This window comes from Candida metapsilosis (genome assembly GCF_017655625.1).
Source record: "Candida metapsilosis strain BP57 chromosome Unknown scaffold7, whole genome shotgun sequence".
In the NCBI taxonomy this organism is placed as follows: Eukaryota; Fungi; Ascomycota; class Pichiomycetes; order Serinales; family Debaryomycetaceae; genus Lodderomyces; species Lodderomyces metapsilosis.
The window spans coordinates 16,494-35,736 of NW_027138165.1; the positions used below are offsets into that span (position 1 = coordinate 16,494).

The 19,243-nt window shown below is 41.0% G+C and overlaps 9 protein-coding genes across 9 annotated transcripts; 4 read left to right on the plus strand and 5 right to left on the minus strand. All coding sequences in view use genetic code 12, as the record gives it.

Annotated features, from left to right (window-relative positions):
• Window positions 1-195: 195 nt before the first annotated feature.
• I9W82_004549 (uncharacterized protein) lies at window positions 196-1,722 on the plus strand (the record flags this gene model as incomplete). Its single annotated transcript, XM_067693632.1, has 1 exon — window positions 196-1,722. One exon carries the CDS (start codon window positions 196-198, stop codon window positions 1,720-1,722), a length of 1,527 nt encoding a protein of 508 aa, XP_067546034.1.
• Window positions 1,723-1,726: 4 nt separating this feature from the next.
• On the minus strand, window positions 1,727-4,000 carry SMP2 (phosphatidate phosphatase; the record flags this gene model as incomplete). The annotated part of the gene is made up of 1 exon (XM_067693634.1): window positions 1,727-4,000. One exon carries the CDS (start codon window positions 3,998-4,000, stop codon window positions 1,727-1,729), a length of 2,274 nt encoding a protein of 757 aa, XP_067546035.1.
• Window positions 4,001-4,113: 113 nt separating this feature from the next.
• On the minus strand, window positions 4,114-5,295 carry I9W82_004551 (uncharacterized protein; the record flags this gene model as incomplete). Its single annotated transcript, XM_067693635.1, has 1 exon — window positions 4,114-5,295. The coding sequence occupies one exon, from the start codon at window positions 5,293-5,295 to the stop codon at window positions 4,114-4,116; it is 1,182 nt and encodes a 393-aa protein (XP_067546036.1).
• A 385-nt stretch (window positions 5,296-5,680) lies between these two features.
• I9W82_004552 (glutamine-dependent NAD(+) synthetase) lies at window positions 5,681-7,819 on the plus strand (the record flags this gene model as incomplete). The annotated part of the gene is made up of 1 exon (XM_067693636.1): window positions 5,681-7,819. One exon carries the CDS (start codon window positions 5,681-5,683, stop codon window positions 7,817-7,819), a length of 2,139 nt encoding a protein of 712 aa, XP_067546037.1.
• Window positions 7,820-7,829: 10 nt separating this feature from the next.
• Window positions 7,830-8,894, minus strand: PPE1 (carboxylesterase-mitochondrial 37S ribosomal protein YmS2; the record flags this gene model as incomplete). Its single annotated transcript, XM_067693637.1, has 1 exon — window positions 7,830-8,894. One exon carries the CDS (start codon window positions 8,892-8,894, stop codon window positions 7,830-7,832), a length of 1,065 nt encoding a protein of 354 aa, XP_067546038.1.
• A 57-nt stretch (window positions 8,895-8,951) lies between these two features.
• Window positions 8,952-9,755, plus strand: I9W82_004554 (tRNA(adenine34) deaminase; the record flags this gene model as incomplete). The annotated part of the gene is made up of 1 exon (XM_067693638.1): window positions 8,952-9,755. The coding sequence occupies one exon, from the start codon at window positions 8,952-8,954 to the stop codon at window positions 9,753-9,755; it is 804 nt and encodes a 267-aa protein (XP_067546039.1).
• A 47-nt stretch (window positions 9,756-9,802) lies between these two features.
• I9W82_004555 (TFIIH/NER complex subunit) lies at window positions 9,803-11,296 on the plus strand (the record flags this gene model as incomplete). The annotated part of the gene is made up of 1 exon (XM_067693639.1): window positions 9,803-11,296. One exon carries the CDS (start codon window positions 9,803-9,805, stop codon window positions 11,294-11,296), a length of 1,494 nt encoding a protein of 497 aa, XP_067546040.1.
• Window positions 11,297-11,343: 47 nt separating this feature from the next.
• On the minus strand, window positions 11,344-14,106 carry SPT5 (transcription elongation factor; the record flags this gene model as incomplete). Its single annotated transcript, XM_067693640.1, has 1 exon — window positions 11,344-14,106. The coding sequence occupies one exon, from the start codon at window positions 14,104-14,106 to the stop codon at window positions 11,344-11,346; it is 2,763 nt and encodes a 920-aa protein (XP_067546041.1).
• A 119-nt stretch (window positions 14,107-14,225) lies between these two features.
• SRB9 (Srb9p) lies at window positions 14,226-18,872 on the minus strand (the record flags this gene model as incomplete). Its single annotated transcript, XM_067693641.1, has 1 exon — window positions 14,226-18,872. The coding sequence occupies one exon, from the start codon at window positions 18,870-18,872 to the stop codon at window positions 14,226-14,228; it is 4,647 nt and encodes a 1,548-aa protein (XP_067546042.1).
• Between the last annotated feature and the right edge of the window lie 371 nt (window positions 18,873-19,243).

Below are 19,243 nucleotides of genomic sequence, written 5' to 3' on the forward strand. Positions count from 1 at the left end.
CAAAGTGTTTGAACCAAGTTGAATAGCCCTGCTGCTGATCAGGATTGACCCTGATGATCGCAGTCATTACACTTCTCCTCTTGTGAAACTTGCTCTATCGTTGTGAAATCTGATACCAGTGAGAAGATCAACATATCTCTTTACGAAAGAATTTTTTTTTTTTTTTTTTTTCTCAATTCCACCTCTATTCATCCAATGTTAACCCTTCGAAGGCACTTGTTCAAAGGGAGATTGAAAAAAGTGCTTGAACCGCCTCCGCCAAGTCATTATGAATACTCAATCTCACCAAAGACATATAACTTCAAAGTCCCTTCAACCAAACGAACGCTTAATCCAATCCAGCTAATATATCAAAAGGCAGTCAATTTTCCATTCGACAAATCAAATGAGGAAGTTTACAATTCATACCCCAAGGTAACGTCGAATCAGTTGCTCGATAGAAAGGTTAGACCAAGAGGAGTGCTGATGAGCACGGCTGATTTTATTGAAGATCTGTTGTACAATAAGCATTACGGATATTTTGCCAAAGAAGCCGAGATTTATCATCCTGACAAACCATTCAACTACCCAGATGTAAAGGATATTGACGGGTTTATGGAGGCGTGGGGGGAATCGTACTCAAAGTATAACCAAGATGAGGATAAGCCACTTCAATTGTGGCATACCCCAACTGAATTGTTCAATCCTTACTATGGAGAAAGTTTGGCCCGCTATATTTTATTCAATTACAAAATCAATGGTAACTACCCTTATGAAGATTTGATCATTTATGAAATGGGAGGGGGTAACGGGTCCCTTATGTGCAACATACTCAACTATATTAAAAAGCATGAGCCACAAATATACGCCAAGACTCAGTACAAGATTATTGAAATATCAAGTCATTTGGCAAAAAAGCAGAAAGCATCATACAACAAAAAGCTAAAAGAAGAAGGATTGGACTCGGATATTTTAGAGATTCACAATGTCTCTATATTTGAATGGAAGGAGGTAGTTGAACAGCCGTGCTTCTTTATTGCCTTGGAAGTGTTTGACAATTTCGCCCACGATATGATTGCGTATGATATGAACACAGGGGAACCAATGGAGGGTAAGGTACTAATTGACAAAAAAGGTGACTTTTATCAATTCTTCACACACGAGTTGAGTCCTTATACCAATGCATATCTCCAGCTTCGAGAGCATGGCAACTTCTCTGTATTAAAGCAGCAATCAAGTTTCAAAGGGAAGATAGACGGCGTAAAGAGCTTCTATAAATCAGTGCATCCATTGCTAGAGTCATCAACAAAGCTCAAGGTGAAACAAATGGTCTTTCCGTTTAATGATGACTTGACCACCCCCGAATACATCCCAACTAGACTTCTTGAATTTTTTCAAATCTTGAAGCATAAATTTCCCAACCACTCATTGATCAGCTCTGACTTCCACTACTTGCCCAACACAATCAAAGGATTCAACGCGCCTGTGGTACAAACGATGCTAAAGAAAGAGATGGTAGATGTTCGAACCTACATGGTACAACAAGGCTATTTTGATATAATGTTTGCCACCGACTTTGAAATTGCAAACGACATGTATCAAAGGGTAACAGGGAAGGAGTCACAAATAAACACACATAGAGGGTTCCTAGAACAATGGGCAGACGTGGAAGCTACAACAACAAAGAATGGAGAGAATCCAATGTTGGATTTCTATAGAAATGTCAGTTTTTTAACGAGTTAGGTTTCTATATCTGCAATTTTTCCAAATCGCTAGCCTTGATAAATTCAGTAGATCCTCTTTCAATGATTTCGTCTCTGATTGCGCCCGGCACTTCAACATCCTTGATCGAGCTTGAATCGTCTTCTTCTTCTTCTTCTTCTTCGTCATCTTCATAATCATCGTCATCATCATCATAATCGTCATCATCATAATCATCATCTGTGTAATCATCATCACCCTCATCATCGTCTTCACCATCGTCATCGGTAAAATCATCCTCATCAACCTTTTCACCATCCTTGTACTCCTCATCATCTTTCTTCTTTCTAAAACTCATAAAGTTCTTTAGTGGCGACGTAAATGATGACGCTGAAAGAGGCCTCTCCAAGGTAGGCGATCTCGATCTCGTACCCTTTTGCAAAAGCTCGGGATTATCAGTGTGTTCTTCCTTTTCATGATCACGGTGCAGCAACTTTTCATTCTTATTCAACTTTGGAGACTCACTCTTTTTCAAATCCAAACCATCTTTTTCAATATCGCTGTCACTTAAATCATCAAAATCCAACGGGTTCTTCCAATAATTAACATCATTAAACTTTTCATCAGTTTTATAATCGTCAACAAAGTTGCGAGGTGAACCTGGTGACTTTGGCGACCCGGGAGTGGGCAGGCGCATCGATGTGATAGACCTTGCATCAGTTGAATCATTGGCCTCATGCGTGTTGACATACTCCGACCATTGTGCGTTGTTCCAGTTTGTTGATATAGAGCTCACCACTCTAATTGGAGGAAAAAATTGATCAACCAATTCTCCAATATGCAAATAAGATGATTTGTAACCAGCCAATTCCAACAATTCCATATGCACTTCTCCATCGGGGTTGATTGTAAAAATTCGGTGACTTGGAATATGCACTGACCTGTAACTAATAGCATCTGTGATTCTATTACCAAACCCGGCATAAAATGGAGTCTGATCGTCATCCTCATCCAATACGGTTCCCTCTCCTTCAAAGAACAAATGCATAATATCCGAAAGACACGCCATCTTAAACACCTCAGGCTTCTTTAAAACAACCTCTCGTCGCAAAGCAGCAAACGTTCTATCAGGACTCAAAATGACTGGACCATTGGGCAATTTGATACCATCCTGATTTACTCCCGTTAAATATTGCCTTGTTGAATCAGCTTGTCCTACTGATCTCGCCGTTAAATAAAGAATATTGTAACCATTCTGGTTAATCTCCTGAAATAAGCTAGCAACACCAGGGTGTGTCCAGTCTCTTCCAATCAAATTCAACACATGCCCCAATGCGTCTGATTTGGTGATGGTTCCATCTATATCTGAGATAACAATAGGGGTGGTTGATTTCCACAAAAACAAGTTTGCAGTCACCTGTGATGAGCTTTCACGAGACTTGAACCTGAGTGTGTTTACCCCGTAGTTCAAATTCATCATCTGCAACTGCTCCGATGTCAATCTCAACGTTTTAAAGTAGACCTTGTCACTTTGCCCAGAGGAGGATGTTCCCACAGTTGTTATTGATGAAGTGGTCCCACTTGTTGCCGGAAACTTGATATCGTCATCGGATTCAGCACCATCTTCGACATTCGATATCCTTATGTTTCCATTTTCATCCTTTGTAATTATCTGATTCCAAGCTTTTACCGAATTTTCATTCAAATCACCTTCAATCTCTTCTAATAGAATCTTTTTAAACAACTCATCCGAGTTGTCAATATTCTTTTGCGAGTTTGGTTTGTAACCATCCATGTCAATAAGTATATCTCCATTCATGTCTATTTTCGTAGGGATGTTCAATTTCTTGGTGATTTTCTTGACATCTTCAATGGCTAATCTTTTCTGCCGAGATGGGCTTCTAGGACTGGGAATGTCACTCAATTTGGATTTCTCATCCAAATCCAACTCGTCAGGTTCGTTATCACTGTTTGCTGGTGAACTTAATGGGGAGGAAACGGGGGAAATAACTGGCGATGTTAAAACGCTTTGTGATAATTCATGATCAGTGTCGTTCACTTCAAAGACAAAGTGTGCCTCTCCACCCTCACCTAGCTTCATTGGCAAGTTTGTCTTGACATCATTCACATACAAGTCTATTTTCTTTTGCGACGGCTTGATGATCTGAAGTAACCCGAAACGAACGTGCCATGGTGACGTGTATCTAGTACCATCGGGATGCTCTATCACAATGACATCGATAGCTCCTGATAGTGTTGCTGGGTTCAAGGAGTTCCACTGATTGTAAACGTATCCACCTACTTTTCCCACGTATTGCATTGTTTGGTTGAAAGCAAGAATGAGAGACACAAGTGAAAGCTTTTTGAAAAGAAAATTGGGAGAGCAAAAAAAATGCGGAGCGGAAAATTTAAAATGCGCAAACAAATTAGTAACTATACACTTACACTTGGATCCAACCCACTAGCAATATTACATTGATGCATCAACCTTCTCTCATCCTTTCCGTCACTTCCCAACCCTTTAAACTCACCAGTGACTGAATGCCATACACCACGGTTGAAAAATAATACCAAATCTCCTTGCTTCCAAGAGTGAGCCAAAACTTTTTCAGGAGCGATAGCTGGTCTCATCATTTGATGAACTTTCTCTCTCGACTCCTTCAAATCCAACGTTTTCGTCTCACCATTCACATTTGTGTGCAACTTGTACAAACAGCATCCGTGCACCTGCAAATGATGTTCCTTGGTAGTTGGGTTCGTCCACACCATAGGCAACTTCTTAACCTTCAGGGGTTCCCATTCTGGAAGATCCTTAAAGTCCATTTCCTTGCCTTCAGAAACCATAGTCAATCCATCAGAAGTAGCCCTTGCTGGAGAGATGAAAATATAAGGATGAGGAGCATACTCAACAGTGGTGTTTAAAGCAAACTCTTTATCCTCTGCACTCAATCCTTGGAAAGCTTGGGCTCCACTGATGAAGCAAGTTGCACCCTGTGTCAACTTCAATTCACTTCCATCGTCCTCGTACTTGATAGTCTGGTACTGAGTGGCTGGAGGAACCTTGATACCAAGCAATGTAGTAACCATTGGAGGTGACAATCCATATAAAGCACTATCAATATGCCACCTGTAAAATCTTGTCCTCTTTTCCTCCTTTATTTGCTTCTCAGTCAATGGGGTGTGATGAAATGTGGTGTGTGAAGGGTGAGTCAAGTTAATAGCCTCCCCATTCTCATTCCCTTGTTCATCGGCTTCAAATCTTCCCTGGCCAAGAATTTGAACCTGTGGTTGATTCTTAACTGAACAACCATCCTTCTTCAACACCGACTTGTCGTGTCTGAACTCCTTCCCATGACCATATCCAGCGCCACTATCCTCTTTTGGTTCAGGAATTGAATGATCAAATCTCTTCGTTAACAAATATTGCGACTTTGGTGCAAGCTTAGCTTGGTCAGGGACAACCACCACCAAATGAGTTTGCACCGCTTCCTTTAGCAATCGAAAATCCTCGTCGTTCAAGTTGGCAGGATCATTCTCACAGTATGATGGGAGTTTAACAGTGCATCCAAAAGGAGTGCCTTCTAAGCGTTCAACAACAATAGCGTCTTTATGCATTTTGAAACGTGGTGAGAAATGATCATGATGGGATATAAAGGAGAAGAGGGGGGAATCTGCTTTTATATATTATTGATATGTTGGGGGTCACTGATAAGGAAAACCCGCTTTTCCTGCATACAGCACAAGGAAAATGCCGATTTGATAATCTGTTCCGACGGAAGGATGACACAACGTGGGTTACACCGAAGAAGGAGATATGTAGTTGAAGATAAAACACAGGAAGAAGAGCATAATGATGATAGGACTAAGGAGTAACAGCATAGTCTGCTCCTCCCCTTGACTGCTTTGCATCGGCTTCTTGACTCATGCTTGTCCATCGCCCAACTTATTCGATTTCTCTCTTTCGAAAAAAAATAGAACAAATGTTACTCCATCATCCAACATGGGACACTACGTCACGCTTGCCACATGTAATCTCAACCAATGGGCGTTGGACTTTGAAGGAAACAGAGATCGAATCATTGCCAGTATAGTTGAGGCTAAAAAGCAAGGAGCTAAACTTAGAGTCGGTCCTGAACTTGAGATTTGCGGGTATGGCTGTTTAGACCATTTCGACGAGAATGATTTGTATGAGCATAGTTGGGACGTTTACGCTGAAATCATATCAAACCCAGAAACATTCGGAATCTTGCTTGACATTGGTATACCAATAATCCACAAGTCGATAAAATACAATTGTCGTATCATCTCCTACAATGGTAAAATCCTTCTCATAAGACCAAAATTGTTTCTCGCAAATAATGGAAACTACCGGGAAATGAGATATTTCACTCCTTGGAATAGGCCAAAGTACTATGAAGACCATTACCTTCCACGCAACATTGCTAAAGCAACTGGCCAATCAAAAGTCACATTTGGCGATTGCGTGATTGAAACCATGGACACCAAATTAGGCTGCGAGACATGCGAAGAGCTTTTCACACCGCAATCACCACACATTGCAATGAGCTTAGATGGAGTTGAGATATTTACAAACTCTAGTGGTTCACACCATGAGTTGAGAAAATTGGACACTAGATTGCATTTAATCACCAATGCTACGAAAAAGTGTGGTGGGGTATACTTGTATGCAAATCAAAGGGGATGTGATGGGGATAGATTGTACTATGATGGATGTGCTTGCATTGTGGTAAATGGTCAACTACTAGCCCAAGCTTCGCAATTCTCATTAAACGATGTTGAGGTTATCAGTGCAACCATTGATCTTGATGATGTTCGATCATACAGAACCCAAAAGTCAGCAGGAATGCAAGCAGTAAACGAGGAAAAACCTTACAAGGCCATTTATGCAGACTTGGAGCTTTCACCAGGAGAGAATGTATTTGACCCAGACATCTCCCCCACACGCCCTCAAAAGATCAAGTACCATTCACCAGAGGAAGAAATTGCTTATGGTCCTGCATGCTGGCTTTGGGACTACTTGAGAAGATCTAAATGTGGTGGTTATTTCCTTCCATTGAGTGGAGGAATTGATTCTTGTGCAACTGCAGTGATTGTTCATCTGATGTGTAGATTAGTGACACTGTCGAAGAACGAACAGGTTTTGGCCGACGTCAGGAGTGTTACACGCGATCCTGAGTTCACCCCAAATACTCCGCAAGAGTTGGCTGAAAAGATATTTTGCACTTCGTTTATGGGTACTGAAAACTCATCCACAGAGACTAGGTCTAGGGCCAAAGATCTAGCTGAAAAGATTGGATCTTATCACGTGGACTTGAATATGGATAATCTTGTCACGGCAGTTGTCTCATTGTTTGAAGTTGCTACTGGTAAAAAGCCAATGTTTAAAATCTTTGGTGGTTCACAAACGGAAAACTTGGCTTTGCAAAATATACAAGCGAGATTGCGTATGGTTTTGAGTTATTTATTTGCACAATTGCTTCCATGGACTCGCGGGCTTTCTGTTCCGGGTTTGTTGGTGTTGGGAAGTGCCAATGTTGATGAATGTCTTCGTGGATACTTGACCAAGTATGACTGTTCATCTGCAGATGTTAACCCAATTGGGGGAATCTCTAAAACTGACTTGAAGAGGTTTATTAAATGGGCTGAAAAGGAGTTTGAATTGCCTATATTGCATGATTTTATAACTGCTACACCTACTGCCGAATTAGAGCCAATCACAAAGGACTATGTGCAAAGTGACGAAATCGACATGGGCATGACTTATGATGAGTTATCTCGCTTCGGTACATTGAGAAAGGTCGACAAATGTGGGCCACTAGCAATGTTTATAAAATTGTACCATGAGTGGTCTCAACCACCTCATAATTTAACAGCTGAGCAAGTAGCAGAAAAGGTTAAACGATTCTGGTTCTTCTATGCTGTAAATAGGCACAAGATGACAACCATGACTCCCGCCTACCATGCTGAACAATACTCCCCTGATGATAATAGATTTGATTTGAGACCATTCCTTATCAATCCTAGATTCCCTTACGCTAGTAAAAAGATTGATGAAATCGTTGAGCAAGTCAAGACGAGAGACAGAGAGATTAGTCACAGCAACGTTAGCGTAGATTAAATAATACACTTTATGTAACCTTACCGCCCCACTTGGGTACAACTCCGAGATAATCCTTCATATACCTTTCAGGAGCAAATGCTTTGCAAATAAACTCCTCCACGCGTAGTGCAACGAAATTCGGCAAATCTTCCTGCACAAAATGTCCACTCTTTTGATTATTGTTGAACACAACTAGCTCATACTTGCCTTGCATCTGGCCAATTATAAGCTCTTTGTCCAAAGTCTCGTGCGCTGCCAAAATAAGAAGCTTTCCCTTGGGGAAGCTTATAAAGTTATTCGACAACCCATTGAACCAAGTATTCCAAAAAGGCTGGGTCTTTTTTAAATCCAATTTCCATTCCATAGTATCCAAGTTGAATATATCCGGCAAGCTCAACCTGGCCGATTTTTCATTAAAAAGGAGGGAGTTCATATGCCAATCAATTGCCTTTGATAACGATGGGAATGATTGTGGCAACTTCTCAAGAAAAAATGGCATAACATTCAACGAAGAGACGGCAGTCTCTTCCACAATATCCAAGAGTATCAAACCCTTTATGAGATCTTGTGGGTGTACATGCACATACTTTGCAAAGATTGCCCCTCCCAACGAGTGCCCCAATAAGAATATTCCCGAAGGTTGGTGCTTTGACACAAACTCCCGCAAAATAAAATGAAAATCCTCAACAAGTGTATCTAAGGAAAAATCAAGGTCCCCCAGCGAGCCCCCATGACATCTCAAATCGTACAAAAACACACTAATTGTTTCATCTTTGATATTTCGGCACAATTCGGCAAATGTCATCGACGAGGATCCCGCTCCGTGGCCACATATCAACACCGGTCCTGGCTTTTTGGACTTCATAAAGTACGTCTCGAATACCGTCAGTCCATGCGAATACTCCTCAGTGACAAAGTATTTAGACTTGAACAGTTTATATTCCTTCACAATTTGTTCATCCGCTTGAGTGGTATCATCCTCTTTTGTGCTCTTTGTTGCGTCATCCCCTGGTTCTTCCTCCAACAGCAGTAGCCCAAGCTCAGACTCTCTTTTCTTTACTCTCAGTAGTAGTGCCTTTTGCAAGTCAGACATCGTTGAAGAATAAACGAATAGGAAAAGAAAAAAAAAACAGGATAGCATTCATTATCCATGGCCGACCTCACACAGCATTTCCGTTTTATGTCCACGGCCTTGTTTGTAGGCTACAAGGCATTACTCAACAACGAAACTCCAGTATCATGCATAGTCACCAAAGATGATCAAATTTTAAGTATAGGGTACAACTACACAAATATTTCCCTCAACGGAACCAAACACGCAGAGTTTATCGCACTTGAGCGACTAGACAGGGGTATTAACTACAGTGAACTTACCTTGTATGTAACTGTCGAACCATGTATAATGTGCGCATCTTACCTCCGCCAGTTGGGAATCGGCAGAGTATTCTATGGGTGTGGGAACGACCGATTTGGAGGCACAGGCACTATCCTCTCAATTCACAAGGATGAAAATTTGCCAAATGCCATCTACCCCAGTATAGGAGGCATTTGTAGAACCGAAGCAATCCAATTACTTCGAAACTTTTACATCCAAGAAAATGACTCAGCGCCAGTGCCGAAAGTTAAGAAGAACAAGAACATAGAGGAGAAAGAGTTCCCTCCCAACACAACCAATTTGTCAAAATCCGAGTTTACTGATATCTACGGCGACTCGAGATGGGAGGAGTTTAATAATGGTCTGGAAATAACACCAATTGTGGGTCATGGATACTTTATAGAAGACTTTGTCAACCTCAATGAGCTAAAACAAGTACCGTATTCGGAGAAGGAGCTAGGACTGATTGATACAGACCAGTTGGAATCATTCTCCTCATTATTCTATGAAATAACTGCGGATGGGCAGGTCAATTACGAGCAATCTGTAGACAAGTATAAGAAGCGTAGAACTAAATAGCAAAAACAAAAAAAAAAAAAAACATCACTTTTTTTGCACCTTCAACCATGGATGAATCAGACGAGGAGTTTATATACACACCAACCGGCTCAAAGTCACCGTCTTCAAGACTTCCATCTGCTGCGCCTGAGTCTGTTCCTCGTGGTGGGGTATCAGGAAGAACGCGATCACAGCACAATGGTGAAGTGAGCGATTTGAAAAGAGCGAATGGATATGCATGGGAGGACGAGTACCAGCGATCATGGGATATCGTGAAAGATGACGAACAAGGAAGCGGCTCTTTTGAAGCCATGGTTCAAACAATTATTGAAAACAGAAAGAAAAAGATTATGAAGAATCCAAGCACGCCTTTCCAAAGGGGAATCATCAGGACATTAGTCATTATTGTTGACGGGACGCTAGCGATGGCCGAAAAGGATTTGCGTCCTACGAGATTATCACTAACACTAAACTATTTGCTGGAGTTTGTGGTGGAGTTTTTTGATCAAAATCCTATATCCCAATTAGGCATAATATTAATGAGAAATGGTGTGGCGAATTTAATCAGCGAAGTGAGTGGGCTGCCGCAGTACCATATAGATCGACTCAGACAATTGAAGGCGAGACAGCACAACAAATACGAGCCGAAAGGAGATCCTTCGTTGCAAAATTGTTTGGAAATGGCACGTTCTTTACTAAAATTCAACTTTGGCTCGGCTTCGAATAACTCGAAAAATTCAAAGGAGATCTTGCTAGTATTTGGCTCCTTGTTCACTAGTGACCCAGGTGACATACACAAGACAATAGAGAGCTTAGTCAAGGAAAAGATAAAAGTTAGTGTAATTGGACTATCTGCGCAAGTAGCTATATGTCAAGAATTGGTCAACAGGACCAACCATGAACCAAGAAACTCACAATCAAAACATTACGGAGTGATTATGAATGAAACTCACTTTAAGGAGTTGTTAATGGATTGCGTCACTCCATTGCCTCTACCTGAGAATGAAGAGACCAAAATCGAATCAAAAGGTGTCCCTTTGATCAAAATGGGATTTCCTTCGAAAGTGCAGCCTAATGCAACTTCCACTATAGGCAACTCTGACTACACTGTGGAGTTTCCTCTGCTAAATGCATCATACCCAACACAAGGGTCTAATGACTCAAGAGAGGTAGTCGAAGTGGATTCAGATACTTTCCATTCGCAAATTTTTGGTTATCAATGCCCACAATGCAAAAGTAAAGTGTGCAATCTACCTACAATTTGCCCGGTTTGTGGGCTTATGCTTATATTATCTACACACTTGGCAAGATCATACCACCACTTGGTTCCTCTCGCTCCTTACAAGGAAGTGCCAGTATCCCCCTCCTACGACACTAATTTTTGCTACGGTTGTCAGTTGAAATTTCCAGCCGGTACAACCAGCAAAGGAACTGGAAACATAGATTCAATAACAAGCTCTAGATATCGATGCACCAATTGCAGCAACGACTTTTGTATAAACTGTGACGCTTTTGTTCACGAAGTCTTGCACAATTGTCCAGGTTGTGAAAATAAACACTAGAGACGCTCTTTTTTATTTAAGTACATAGAATTGAAATATACTCTCGATTAACGATTTCCCCAGGTACTGTTATTACCTTTCTTTCCCCAGGAAGAACCACCTCCCCAAGTTGATCCAGAACCACTGGAACTATTGTTTTTGGAACCTCCCCATGCAGAACTACCTCCTTTATTACCACCACCCCACGTCGAGCCACCACCACCACCACCTCCTCCTCCTCCTCCTCCTCGAGCACCTCCCCAAGCAGAAGCTCCTCCACCATTCCAGGCAGAAGCGCCACCACTACCTCCGGCGTTCCATGCTGAGGCACCGCCCCAAGATGACGTGCCTCCGCTCCTTCCAGCACCATTCCAAGTGGAGGACCCTCCACTTCTATTCCAAGTAGAAGTTCCTCCTCCAGCACCAACCGCTGGTGTAGCTCCTCCGTTCCACACTGACCTGTCTCCTGCAGAGCCGAAAGCTGGGTTGGGTTGAGAATAAGTTACAGTCTCTTCTGGAGCTGCACCGATAAATCTCAAATAAGGCACTGCTTGCCCTTTGATCAAAACATTCAAGGTCTTTTTAAGTACCTTGACTTTTTTACTCTTTGTGTGCAACTCTACCCGAGCATATATATCATCAGCCTCAACCACTTTTCCTTTCAATCCCTTGTAACTACCATTGGTAATAACAACATCTTTATACAACAACTTATCTCTACCTTGCACTCGGGTTTTCAATCCTTGTAGTGCAAGCTCATCGGGAAGTTTCAAGTTTGGATTCATGCTCGTTAAATCTGGACCAAAGCTCTTGGAAACCATTGAGTCTTTAGTAGCAACAGTGCTGACATTCATCCGATTCGTTACGAAAATACCCAAATTTTCGATAATCTCGTTGGACTTGATAAACAATGCATTCTTGTAAATGTGCAATATCGCTCCCTCTCTGCCTTTGTCCCCAACAGATTCCTTGACTGTATCTCCTATCCTAATGGTAAATCCATTTTTATCAGTAGCAACTTGCTCACGACGTGTTTGAGTAACCTTTGATGCAATCGCAGTTGGCTTGACATTTATAAGCCTTCCATCAGTTGTAAGTATTTCAAAAATATTTCTTTCTGCTTTTACAATGACACCTACCGTGGAAGCACTCAATTCAACCAAATCCTTAATGTCATATTTAAAGTTTATATTATCAGCATTTGATGATGCATCGGTTGCCTTGACCAAAAAGTTTGCAAATACTCTAACATCTTCTCTTGTTTGATCACTGACCAATATAACAGAATCACCATCAATCTTGATAACCAACCCCGTCTCATCAAAATGCTTTCCTTCAACGATCCTAACATGATCACCCTCATTAAAGATTTTTCTTAAATCATTTGCCGGCACCGTCAACTTTTGATTGACAAATTTAGGATCTCCACTATCCGTTACAGTTATCTTAATCTCATTCAATGCAGTTTCAACAACAAGACCAACAGTCTTGGCTTGCTCACCTCGGCGAACCTCAACTTTATCACCCGGTTGAAATGCCGTGGATTGTTTACCATCGTTTAACTTTTTGTTCTTCAAAGATGCGGCTATCTTTGCAAGATCAATACCATCACTATTCTTTCCCGTTTGAAATAAATCAAGTTCCGCAAGTGTTGGGTGAACGTCTTTGGTTTGTATGTATTGCAATTTGAAATCTTTGTACAAGAAGCCATCTTCGTATTCGTCTCCTTTGTATGTGTATCTTCTCTCACCTCTTTGTTGAACATTAGCCGAATCGTACGTCTTTGCATCCTTTCCGCTGAAAAGTCTTGGTGGTGGCCTGAGAGTCAGCTTTATCCTTTTCCCATCTGGGGTAAACTCGTCATTCTTTCCATAGTCGAGTCTAGGAACAACCTTACACAAAACATCTAAACCATTCTCTGACAAATTTTCGACAATAGCAAGATCGCCCTTGTATTTGCCTCGAGTGATTCTTACATATATTCCAGGCACAATTTCAACATCTGACGACTTAACTTGTTTTAACAAATCAGGATACTCCTTCACCGAGACCAAAAGTTTGTCTCTTAAAAACACATTCACCATCCCTTGCAATGCTTTGTCAATGGCATCCGACCTTTTTGCTTCAATATAGATGTATCCTTTGAAAGCATCTCTTTGAAACACTGTTAAAATATCCAAGGGCATTTTCCGTCTCTCCAACGTTCTCTTTTTGTCATAAAGCTTTCTAACCAACTCCTTTTCCTTTCCAGGTGTACATCTGATAGCGTATATCGAGGGGTCATTAATAGAAGGCATTAATAACTTCTGCGAGACAGTGCCTCCCGCAGCAGTGTCTCCCCTATAGGCAACATGGGACTTTCTGTACCTTTGCTTCAAAGTTTCTGCCAACTTCTCGGCATCTTGATCTTCAGCTTCTTGACGACGACGATCAAACTGTCTGTGCATTCTATCATCCCTATTGATCTCATCTCGATTATCTCCCGCATGGTCATCCGTGATAAACTCTTGTCTCAACATTTCTGCTTCCTCGTCGTCCTCATCTGCTTCATCCTCCTCTTCTTCATCAACCTCTGCTTCAATATCAAAAAATTGGTTTGCACCTCTCTTCTTCTTTCTTCTCCTGCTACTAGGAACATTTTCCTCGTCATCGTCTCCTTCGTCATCTTCGTCTTCCTCCTGCTCCTCGTCATTGCTTCCATTCTCTAAATCATCCCCATCGTCTTCTCTTGGTCTCTTGTGTGAGCCCTGTGCAGACTCATCTGCTCTTTTAAACTCCTCATCAAATGTTAAGTCATGGTCCTCCTGTTTTATCTCTGGATTTTCCGACATGATTGATTGCTAAAAAGAAGTAAGGTTTCATGACGGTTTTTCACAATTTTTCTTTCTTTTTTTTTTTTTATCTACGAATGCACACCATTTGAATGGCGCTACCGAGAAACTCAATCACTCTATTCTTCTACATATATATGTACCAAGTAATTCAAAAGCTTTCCCACTGCGTTGATATGCCAGGGAACTAGGCATGCTGTATCGGACACCAAAACGTTCTCATTATAACCGATTGGTCTCATTCCTAATATATCATTCAAAACAGCCAAATTCTTGTACTGCTTCAACACCATCTTCATCAAATTATCCAAGTTCCAATAATTAGAGCAGCTTAGTAAGTTTACTTCAAACACCAACAATCCCTTTTGGTCATCATTTAAAGGGATGACTTGTTCTTTAATTAGGTAGCCTGTTTTCATATTCAATCTACTTGGCGAATTGAAGGAAGGAAGTTGCACTTGCGGAACAAATGCATAAACATCTCCATCGGCGTGCTTCAATATTGCATCAGGCTCATTTTGGATCTCCATCATCGCTCCAGTCGCATCTGGAGTGGACACCTCCTGCGGTGACAAAAAGTTAGAAGGCATATTCAAAAATTGCTGTGGTGAGTGAAATGCTATACCATTTGGTGATGTCACCAAAACTGAACCCCCGCTTGAAGTGTTTGGTGATGTATTGTTCACATTGTTTGAATTCTTGAAGCTGAAAAAGCTGTCTCTATCTGCAGGCGAGTTTGTAAAAGACACATTATTCAAGGTCGATGAAAGAGTCATTTTGGGAGTTCGGTTGACAGACAATACAATCAATGATATGTCTTTGTATTTCACGCTGAGACGCTTCCAGTGAACCAATTCGTCATCGGGGATGACACTGTTTATTCTAGTCAACACCAAAAACCTCTTGCCTCCTGTTGAGTTGTCCCGCTCTTTTACTCGATTTAATGCACTGAATAGCTCCGAAGAGATATTCCAAATGTCGTTGGCAATAGCACCCACATCCATCTTGTCATTGTGATAATTGTGTGCGGATTGTTTGGCCCCGTTAGACTCCCCACTGTTGGACGAGCAATACCACGATTTGGTGTGCTTTACAAGACCTAATGGATCACTCCAAGCTGCCGCAAACCAGTTTTTATCAATAGATCTTTCATAGGCCACGTGAATAAACGTGTCGTCAGAACCAGATACATCGCGGTAGCTACTATTAATAAACTTGAATGGAATTTTGGAAGGCGTCTCTTTCACCAAGGGGGCATATAATTGGCAAGATGATAGCTTTGGTCCTTCATCTTGGGGGCACTCATTGTACAAGCTCAGTGACAATTTCAGTAATCTGTAGTTATTGAACAAATTTAGGCTGATTTCTGACCCCACCTTCTTTGAAATCATCGACGCAGGAATAATCTTTGCAAAAATTTGGACCAACGGGACCTGAAAGTTCAAAAGTGCCACCTTAAAGTTTCGAAGCACCTTTGATATTTGAAGGATTGAGTTGAAGCTCTCGTCAAAGTTTATAAAAAGGATTAGCAATGGCTTGTCAAACTCAAAGTTATTGGTTTTGTTTATCAAGTCCAACTTTATCAATTCCGCAAGGGAGTTGAGTTTTTTATTCACTTGACCATAGCCCATAGGATTGAGCAACTTGTTCCCACTCATTAGCATAACTCCATTGGTCACAGGTTCCAAATCAGGTCTGGTATCGACTGTGGATAAATTCAATCTCGATATTGAGCCAAAGTTACAGCTTTTGTAGTTGTTAATGAGCCTATCTGTGAATCCACGAAGATAGGAGCTGGAGTCATATTCAGAAGCCTCACCAATGGCTAGTAATTGGAAATCCTTTTTACCCCCAACAGGATCAAAATCTAAATAATCCCAAAATTTCACTCCAACACTGTTGAGGTTGATAATGCTGCCATTTTTATTCACTTGGACCTTTACGTCATCTGTTTTGAATATGCAACACTCCATCAGCCCTGGAAAAGAATTCAATTTGTTCATCAATTCACAGTAGATTTCAAAGTTTTTCTTGTTTGTAGCACTGTCCAGAAAATCCCAGGTTATTAAATCTAGCTCTTTTGTTATTCCTTTGGGTGTTTCTGGCTTTTCATCGAGTTGGTCCAAAAAGCTTAATGCGTTATTAAGAACATTATCGTCTTCTTCTTCATCAGCAAACTCCAGTAAGCAGACCTGATAAGATAAAGGAAACACCGATTTTATTTTTTGTAGGAAATCAAGACCCGGAGTTTGATATTCAATTTCATTCGAGTGCCGCTTTGAATCCATTTCATGCTCCAATTTAAACTTGTCATACATTTTTGAAGTAGCACCCAAATCGAAAACAATGTTGCTGGATACAAAATATAATAGTTCTTTTAGATGTCTCAACTTGACAATCAATTCACCATTAGTCGCTGTCTCTAAATCGTTGTCACCTTCCTCTTCAGTCATTGAAAATGTTGGAATCAATCTCTCACTGACTAAATTATTTATCAAGAACGAGCTTGGGATCGTCGACACGTTTATATTTCTCAAAATGAGTGGTAGAAAGTTGGATGTTTCAGCAGCTTTGTTGGGCGATTCTGTTTCCTTCTTTGTCTCTGATGGGGGATACTGATGACCACCAGACCCATCATAAAACGCTGGAGTCATTGCATTGGGAACTTCATTCATCGGAGAATCAGGTTTACTAACCAGCTTACCGAGATTGGAAACATATGGTGATCCAAAACCTCCTGTGGGTAGCATTGGCGTAAACAATGCCGGCTTCTCGAAACCAACACTTGCAACCCCAAAATCTAAAACAGTATTAGCTCCCGCCACATTGTCTTGAATTGGTTGATGATGCACATCGCGTTGCTCTTCCGAAGACTGCGAAGCTTCATCCAGTTCATCGTCTTCGTCACTTTCTTCACTGTCGGAGTTAAAATCCAGTTGTAATCTTTGCCTTTTTAGTTCTCTCATGACCAGTGGTGAGGACCCACTCACACTGGTGGCTCTAGTACCACCCAAATTCCCCGACCGCTCCGTCTCTTTGTCAAAATAAAATTTACCTCCTTTGCCGTACTTTGTATCAATGTCCTTTTTTATAACTGGATGGAACGGCAATGGAGAGAAAAGAGTTTGTGGCGCCACCTCACGGTCGCCATTGCCAAACAGTTCACGAAATTCAACTTGAGCTTGGGATTCAGCTGAGCCCTTACTTGGCCACATAGTGGGAGTTGGGTTTATTGGCACAGGAGCACCAGGATCAGAATAATTTGGAGTAACAGATTTTCCCACAGTCATTGCAGTACTCAAAATTTCAAGATATGGGAGAGCTTTTTTTGGTGGACCATCAACTGCAGACTTGAGTTCACGCTCTTTATTTGTATCTTTAACTAGCTCTTGTGTGCCATTTCCAGACAAGTCGTCATCATTGTTAGTTTCTGCTACATTTTTCACTGAGCTTGAATCGGGCTCCCCTATAGGAGCATCATCACTTGCATCGTCATCATCCTCACCAAACAATTCGTCGATTTCCATCTCGTTATCATCAAGAGACCCTCTTTCCTCGGGAACTTCTTGTTTGGAGAAAAAGTTGTCATTTACTTGCAAGTTGAAGATATCGCCTCCCATAGGTGTGTTTATGCCTATATCAAGAGGACCCAAATTCTTGGGTGGATCATTTGTTGTGTTTGTAGATCCAGTGGAAGGGCTACAGCGGTCTTGTTTTGTCAACGGAGAAGACATGTCATTGGAAAGATCCACTTGTTGCGTATGAAGCTGTGTTTGGTTTTGTTGTTGCTGTTTCACTCTCTCAAGTTCTGCTTTATGGCTAATATGAAAGTCAAGAAATTCGGACAACAAATTCATGGGATTCGCATATTTCGGTGTCGACTCCTCATCAACTGAGGTCTCCTCCCGCAATCCAAATTGCAAAAGACAAAGACTCCAGGGCCAAAGTATGTGTTTTTTGTTTTCCACAGTGTGAACAAATTTGGAGATGATAGAAGTTTGATTATTTAAATGCTTTAAATTTGGAATCAACTTCACCCATGTTGCCTCTTCCAAGTCCTCAATCCCAGTGTTTAGTTCAAGCAATCGTAGAAGCTGTTCATTTTCAAATTGAGGCTTTGTAACAAAGTTATTTTTGAGATTCGTGGGGTCAAATAAATGGCACCTGATCCCGCTCGGTAGAATATATACCACAAACGTTTGGTAATTTATGTTGTCACTTGATAATAAGGAGGAGTCAAATAATGTGGGCGCTTTCTTTTCAACACAAGACATAAGAATATCACCATTTGCTAGAAGTAAAGGATCTATGCATGTTATCTGGTAAGAATATTCATCTTTCTTGACAACACAATGATTTCCAAACACCTTTACTGCCTGCAGTATCGCTAAGTTGTATAAGATCATCTTTTTTAAAGACCTTAGAAAGCCAATGTTTGCAAATGCGATATACTCTTCATTGTCAACCGATTTAGGTGGGTTTGCCAACTTTTCCGCACTTACGGTCGCCTGAAATTTAATGGTCAAGGTAGACTCAATCAAAGATAACAGCAGGTTATGTATATTGTCATCTATCAAAAAGTGGAATAAGCATTTATTGTAGTAAGTGAGTAGTATAGTTGGATTCTCGTGACGTAGACTCAATTCCAATTCCAAAAGCTCCTGCTCATTATTGCCTGACGTTGTGTATATTGTGTACTGGACATTCTTCACGTGGCCGATTTTGATATAGTTTGTCTTTATCTCAGAAGTGTGCTGATTTAGCATTTCAGTGCTGAATGGATGAATGCTGTAGAGAATCGAGCGAAATTTCGAGAGGTGAAAAAGAAAAAGAAAATATGACACTATTTTGTGACACTGTGTGGTGTAGTACATAGTACAGGAGAGGAAAGGGCTGCAACAGTCAGGAACAAAGGTAAGCTTAGTTTACACTAGTGAATGTTTCTTCTTTAAACAACTATCCGTTCTGAGCCATGAGTCATACTTGATCTTGTATTTAGAGCCATCTCATATCTAGACTTGCAAAGCGCAAAGCGCATGAATCCTTGCTTACTAAATTGCTGTGCTACCTAGTCACGCTTTACCCCAACATTATAAATGTTCACCACTTTCGCTGACTCAATCGCAACCAACTTGAA